This window comes from Triticum aestivum, chromosome 4D (assembly GCF_018294505.1).
Source record: "Triticum aestivum cultivar Chinese Spring chromosome 4D, IWGSC CS RefSeq v2.1, whole genome shotgun sequence".
Lineage (NCBI taxonomy): Eukaryota > Viridiplantae > Streptophyta > Magnoliopsida > Poales > Poaceae > Triticum > Triticum aestivum.
In genome coordinates, this window is record NC_057805.1 from 296,160,775 (window position 1) to 296,168,479 (window position 7,705).

The 7,705-nt window shown below is 45.0% G+C and overlaps 1 protein-coding gene across 1 annotated transcript; it reads right to left on the reverse strand.

The window, feature by feature from the left end:
- Positions 1–556: 556 nt before the first annotated feature.
- LOC123099923 (alanine--glyoxylate aminotransferase 2 homolog 3, mitochondrial) lies at positions 557–3,694 on the reverse strand. Its single transcript, XM_044521940.1, has 9 exons — positions 3,130–3,694; positions 2,797–3,027; positions 2,519–2,689; positions 2,284–2,427; positions 1,983–2,162; positions 1,637–1,862; positions 1,449–1,562; positions 1,171–1,257; positions 557–930 (listed from the first exon to the last, which is right to left on the reverse strand). Exons 1-9 carry the CDS (start codon positions 3,310–3,312, stop codon positions 887–889), a joined length of 1,380 nt encoding a protein of 459 aa, XP_044377875.1. The 5' UTR covers positions 3,313–3,694; the 3' UTR covers positions 557–886.
- Between the last annotated feature and the right edge of the window lie 4,011 nt (positions 3,695–7,705).

A 7,705-nucleotide genomic window follows, 5' to 3' on the forward strand; every position in this document is an offset into this window, starting at 1 on the left:
ATGTGTCCGAACCGCATGAACGTGCACTATTTAATCCGGTGGCCTCACGTAGCTGCCCCACATGGGGCCGAATGTTTCACCCGGTCTGGCTGACCCGCAACACGCACCACATGCACACGCTCTAGATCTGCCTTATATATCCCTTTTACTTGTCTCTCCAATTTGGCATCCAGAATCAAGGGTAACACATTTAATGATCTAGTAGGGCCATTTTGGTATCTCCAATTTGGCATCAGGAATCAAGCTAGATGTAAGGAACATGATGCCATCATCGATGTATTGTAACAATCTTTTGAGGTACACAATCGAGCGTCAGTATTTGCTGGACTGCACTATGATAATGGACCTCGAATTGGTTCCTTACCTTTTATCTCCTTCAAAATGAACTGGGGAGACCAAATGAAAGAGACATACTGCCAAAATTGCAATTGTTTCTTGGGTTTTGAGTCCTCGAATGGAAATCTGCTGTAGCATGAGGCCCTCGTTTAACGAATACACACTGGTAGAAAGCAAAATGACTGTCGAATACTATCCATACAAATAAAGGAGATGAGAATCAAGGTAAGATTTTTCATGTATCACCGTTTTTTATTCAATTATGAAAATACGCTGTATTGGACTTACACCCCTAGTTACGCAGAAGTGCAAGCAAAGCGGATGACCCGATTCAGTATGCGCTGATGTGGATCGGTTCGGGATCTCTGTAGTTTCAATGGTAAGTAATAAAGGTCTTATACAAGTTGCATCAGGCCAAATTTCGTCTGCTTCACTACACGACGACGTAAGGTAAACAGAAGTAAACTGCGGCTACTTCCGTTAAACTCAGGTGGAAGTTGAGTTGCTTCGACATGGGCAGGGACCCCATCGCAAGTGCTGGTTGGGAAGCTCAGAGCTTTGACAGCGCTATGTCCATCACATCGACGAAGAAATCTGCATTCATCACCACCAAAAACAAGGGTCCAGTCAATTTTATGTGCAACTTGTACACAAATACTCATTCGCAAAAAAAAAAACTTATACACAAATACTGTATGTACTACTCCCTTCATCCCAAAATAAGTGACTCAATTTTATACTAAGTTTAGTGCAAAGTTAGTACAAACTTGAGTCATTTATTTCTGGACGGAGGAAGTATTACACACATGAATCGAAGTGGATGAAACAACTTACCAGCGTCTTCCTTGGTGAAGCACAGAGGGGGAGTGATTCTGAACACGTTGCCGTAAAAGCCCCCCTTTCCGACCAAAACGCCCATATCTGCACTCCAAACCACCAAGTGAGTGCTCAGTGTTAGACGCAAAGGAGCTGTTTCAAACTAAGTACTCCTTCCGTTCGAAAATACTTGTTAAAGAAATGCATAAAAATGGATATATCTAGAATTAAAATATGTTTAGATATATATATTCCTTCGACAAGTATTTTTGGACAGAAGGAGTATGCACTAGTACCTTTCATGTGCTCCATGGCCTGGCAAATCTCGTCTTTGGCCGGGGTCTTGAGCTGCCGGTCGGTCACAAGCTCCACGCCAAGCATGAAGCCTGTTCCCCTCACGTCGCCGATGACTGCAAGAGCAAAAGAGTTAAAGCCAATCCACCGTTTTTAATGTCTCGAACGATGTCGGGTGGTGAGCACAAACTTTGGTGCTTCTCCTGGAGGCCGCGGAGGCGGTCTTTGAGGTAGGCGCCGACGATGAAGGCGTTCTCCTGGAGCCTCTCCCTGTCGAGCACCTTGAGGACGGCGAGCCCACCGGCGGTGCACAGCGGGTTGCCGCCGAACGTGTTGAAGTAGGACCGCCTGGTCAGGACCTGCGCGATCTCCGGCGTCGTCACCACGGCGCCCAGAGGGATGCCGTTGCCGATGCCCTGCGTGCCAATTGCATACAAGTGGTCAGCAAAGAAAGAAAAAGGGCTAACGAAGAAGTGACAACTAGAGGGATGCCGTTGCCGATGCCCTGTGCACGCGCGTCTAGTTGTTTCGTGCACCTTTGCCATGGTGACAATGTCAGGGATCACGCCATGGGTCTCGAACCCCCAGAAGTGGCTACCGACACGCGCGAAGCCCGCCTGGACCTCGTCGGCGATGCAGAGGCCGCCGGCCTTCCTCACAGCGTCGTACGCCAGGGGCAGGTAGCCAGGCGCCACCTCCACGATCCCACCAACACCCTGCGAGCCAAAGGGAAAACCTCAACTCTGCTGCTCACGTCATTTGCAGTACTACTGCCGCTCCGCACATGGGAGGAAGCTCTGCTCTGTTTTAGTGACTGATAGTGACTAGTCCGCGTACCTGGATAGCTTCGGATATGAAGCCGGCGACGTGGCCGGTGGTGCCGAACTCGATGATCTCCTTGACGTCCCGCGCGTACTTCTCGCCGTCCGAGCCGAAGGCGCCTCTGTAGGGGTCCGGGTTGACGGCATGGTGCACGCCACTCTTGAGCAAGCGATCAAAGAAAAGGTTCAGTGTTCCGGGCATCAAGGATCACTACTGTATTCTTGTTCTTCTGATCATACTACGTACGTACCTGAACAACATTGAACTTCCAGTTCTTCTGTGCGGTGGCACCCATGGTGCCGGAGGCGTTGCCGTGGTAGGAGTTCCGGAGAGATATGATATCGTGGGAGCCGGTGTACAGCCGCGCCATCATGATGGCCAGCTCGTTGGCCTCCGTGCCGGAGTTGGTGAAGAAGACGACCTATCATCCATCATGCACCCCGCAACGTGACGTTACTTTGTATACGCGACAAACCGATAATAAAAATGCAAAATTTTTGTTCAATTTATTAGTATGTGCGTGCGTGCCTTGAGATCGCCGGGCATCTTGGCGGCCAGCGCCTCGGCGAAGTCTGCGATGGCGTGGTTGAGGTAGAGCACGGTGGAGTGCTGCAGGCGGTTGGCCTGCGCGGTGATGGCGTCGATGATGTCGGGGTGGGTGTGGCCGCAGCACACGGTGGCGATGCCGGCGAACGCGTCCAGGTAGCGCCGCCCGTGCTCGTCGTACAGGTACTGTTTCTTCCCCTCCACAATGTTGAGCTGCAAAGGGCCATTAATTGTTTTGCAAAAGAATTTTACTTTACGTACTCGTACTTTGTTAGATGGTTTCAACAGAGAGATGGATCGAGAAAGAACACTGACGGGCTTGGAGTAGAAATGGAACAGGGAGGGGCTGAGGTACTCGGCGCGCTTCCTGGCGATCTCGACGGCGCTCGGCCCGTCGTAGGGCAGCGGCACGTGGTCGAACGCCGGCATTCTCGGCACCTCCACCGGCGTCCTAACCGCCGCGGCGAGCCTAGAGAACGATCTCCTAGCCCCCAGCATCTCTACGGCCCACCTGAATGGAATATGTTGTGATCACCCGATGTGATTCACTTCCCTTGAGTCGAGTCGAGTGTAGGAGAGGAGGAAGGGTTGACGAGAGAGTCGGGGTGTGGAGGGAGGGGTTTATAACCTGCAAAAGCTACTCTCTTGGGAATGAAATACTATCAATCAATCTGCGACTCTATTGCCAAAATACAGGAGCGCAGTTACCGGCAGCTAATTAGCTATGAATCTTTTTGAGCGTTTATTTGGCAATCTCACACGCGAGTGCTCGAAATGGATGCTGGTTTGCAGGGATTGGGTTATTAGTATTTCGCATCACCGGGAAGAGAAGGGGCTACGGTTAGCAGCTTGCTGTTCCCATGAATCTGGACAGTTTCCCTTTTGCGATCAGCGTTGTTGGGCTCACAGGCATGAACGGTACGAGACGTCGTGGTCTAGTTTTAGCCAACGTAACTTCACTGTACCTACTAGTGCTACCTGAGTGTGAGTGGTGAGTGCCTCGGAATTCTGCCTGGTTCATTGAACCTAGACGTGCCGTTGCAAAGACGAAAGAAGAACAAAAACAGAAGCGAGGGATACAAGCGATGGCGTTTGTTGTATCTGCCTCTTCGCTTCGATGCATCCTAAAACAACATTGTTACTGCTGTTTGTTTGATTGATTTGATTTGGACATGCTTTTAACTGCTACGTACTGCTAGGCGTGTTCAAATCCGGCGTCGGAAGAGACCATCGAAGCCCGGCCACCAGCGCGCTAGTTTACTGCGCTTCACAAATCACGTCTCCTAAAAAAAAAAAAATCACGTCTACTCATACAAACGTACTCTCTCCGTTCATGAATATACGGTGTTTTTGATATTTTAACATGAAGTACATACGGACTGAAACGAGTGAACAAATACACTAAAATCCGTATGTACCCGTTCATAAATTTAGGAGCGGAGGGAGTAAAATATTTAGGGTCTCTTTGATTTAAAGGATTTTTATAGGATCTTTGAAGGATTATAATCCTTAGAAATTTTTTCTATGTTGATCGTTTGATTCGTAGGATTGAATCCCGTAGGATTTTTTTTCCTAAGGATTCATTTATACTGCATTTCACAAGAATTCTAACATCTACTCCAACCTTTTGAAAGAAATCCTTTGTTTTTCCCGTGACACAATCAAACAAACTCAAATTCTATAGGGATTCAATGGACATGCTATTCCAATCCTATGTTTTTACCATTCCTGTGTTTTTGCAATCCTATGAATCAAAGAGGCAGTTATATTTGAGAAACAGAGGGAGTAGTAATTACAAAACACTACTATTGCTGATTTGTCGGTTTTTGTTTTCTTCTGGTTGTTAGACTTTTGGTGTTCGGCTGTGTGCATCCTAGTTATGCAGAGCCCGGGTGTTACTCATAATGCTTTGTATCCACTTGATGCTACATTTTGAGTTAATAAAATCGCCCTTTATCGAAAAAAGTAATTACAAAACGAACCATGGCTTGAACTGAACCCGTGTTCCATGTGTGTCGATTGAGTGCTTCTCCTGCCTTCTACTTAGGAGGATATGGATGTGCCTCCTGCTGTTCAGAATCTCCGCTGTCTGTATATATTAACGAAAGTATAGTTTTTTAGAGGATTAACCAAAGTAGCTGAAATGAAAGCAGTTGGGTAAGTAGTCAGACACACGGCAGCATTTCTCTTAAACAAATCCATGGATTGGATTCAGACATATACGTGGTGTGACATTGATTAGGGAACAAACCTTAGCGATCTCAATCAATCAAGTAGTGTTAATTGCGACGAGGCATTAAAAACAACCAGTGGCATGGGCAAATGAATTAACAACAAATCATGTAGTAGTATCATGTATGTGCCTCAGGTTCATATGCTGTTTCGAGTTCTATGCATGATAGATAGTGCTATACATTATCTGAAGAAAGTTTGGACAACTGCGCAGATTAGTTTCGGCCCGTATTTATTTAATCTGGCCTACCTTGATAAAGTTGCACCATATTTGGTGCACGCGTTCTCCCTTCTAATGCTAAGTAGCTTCATCACACACACACAGAGAGAACTTTGCATTATATGCTTCATTAAGGGCTTATAGAGAGGTAGGCTTAGGTTGAGCTGCCATGTATCGGTGTCGGATTGCCGTGATTTGTCGTTTATCAGCAGATGATACCTGTATTTTTACGAACAAATCATGTAACTTTCTCCTTAATCAATTTATATACACTCATTATTTCAGCTGTCTCTCTTCTGGAAAATAAACGTCTTGAGCAAATAGATGCTCTATTTAGGAAACAAAAAGTTGGTATGTAACATTATTGATTCATGTGTGCATTATTTGTTCAGGAGTAGTGTGTGGGGAGCATGCTTTCTAGTTGGATCCACAATGGAGTCACACTTAGTCCTTATCTGATTGCTTAGCAGTAGTTGATTAACTTTCCTTGTTCAAGCTTTCGATTTCAGTTTAGACGTGATCGCCAGCCTGAGGCTTGCTCAGACATCACTAACTTTCAGCTAACCCATCAGCTCGTCAGTTCGCATCATCGTTTTGTACGGTACAAGTGGAGCAACCCTGAGTGGACAGCACTGAAAGAACGTTCCCAACAAATATTACTTCGAAACTATCACCGTAAAACCAAGCTCGAAACCAATTTATTTTTTCCATAAAAAAAGAAACCAATTTATTTTGTTGAGAGAAAAAAGCACAACGAATCAGGCATAAACTCATTCGCCAGAAAAAATAAATAAACAAGGCAATAGACTCCTTTTCAGGAGCAATTCATCCTTCCCGAACGCAGCATACAACTCGCTATTGTACTGCGCTCTTCAAGTGTGCTTCTTCCCCCTTCTCCCTCTTATCATGGCAAGTCCTTAGGAAATAATTCCGATGGGCAGAAAAAGGAAGGCGTTAAGAGACCCTCCTGGCCCAACCCTAGACACTCTAAGATCCCTTTTCAAACCTGCTCTGCTCCCATTTAAGAAAAAGGAATTTCACGTTCTTCGTGAAAGGAAGGGAGGATTAGGAAAGTCCTATTGATTGCTGCTTTCTCGAGACCGTCGGGAAAAGCATGAAAAAAAGGCTCGAATGGTACGATCCCTCCGTCACCCCAGAATGAAAGGGGTGATCTCGTAGTTCTTCTGTCAACTAATCGCCACATGATAAAAGCCGTCTACTACTTGCTGAGTGCTATGATGGCCTGGATTTAGTTAAGCGCATGAAACAAACATGATGATTCACTTGCAGGTTAATTGGCCTCCTATCACAAATGTACCTCCTCCGTTCATATACATAATACTCCATCCGTCCCATAATATAAGAGGCTTTTATATTATGGGACGGAGGTAGTATGTTTTAACTTTTTCTAAATCGACTGTATATAGATATGTTTTAGTTTGTTTATGCACACATTTCAGTCCATATGTGTTTATTTGGTATTGTAGATGTAGTTTTTTTTTCTATAGTCTTGATCAAAGTGCAAATATTTGACTTTTTCTATACAAAATACAATATACCTTAATGTTTGATGGGATGTAGTAGTAGAAAACGGAATACACTCTCACTTTCATATGGACCATACCTCCATATGAAAGTTTCAAATGATCCAATGGCTAATATTGCTTTTGCCTCTTAGAGCATCTGTAGTAGACACTCAAAAGTTTGACCCATCCCCTCCTCTAAAAATCTCATCTTTTAGGGGAGTGAACTTTTCTTCATCTAGAATATCCCCCAAAGCATAATCCTTTTTTGCCAATTCATCCACATGTTTTCAAACTTGTCACAACTTATTAATTCAGAACTAGCAAATTCAAGTACACACGATTCAAATGGATACCGACTTTATGTTTAAAAAAATTAACCATTCAAATTCAAATAGTAACAACATATTGTCCAAATGAACTAAGAATCCAAATAAACATGATAAAACTTCTATGAAGTTGCGAGTGGTGCTCACTAAGATCTTCAAGTTGGTCGTGAGCTTGTTAGTTCTTGTTCCTTTGTATGCTTGGATCCTACTAGGGTGGCGTTTCGGCTCCACCCGGACACCATTGTAGCCGCAAGCCCTTCGGGCCCTCCACCTCATTTTGATGATCATGTTGTGCAAGATCACACGTGTTTATCATTATATGCCGAAAGTGTTTTTGAAGAGCACAAAAACCTCTCTCAAATCATCCTTGAGAATGCTTGATTGTCTTCACAAATGTGGCCCTGGAGGATAGATACCATTGGCAAGGTAGTACCCCATGGTGTACTCATGGCCAATGACAACATAGTTGCAAGGTGGAGTGTCACCGCCAAGATACCTAGCAAACAGACGAGATCGTTGGAGGACATTGATTATTGTGAGAGTTAGGCATCACGAAGTATGAGTACCAAATTCACAGATCATGTGAT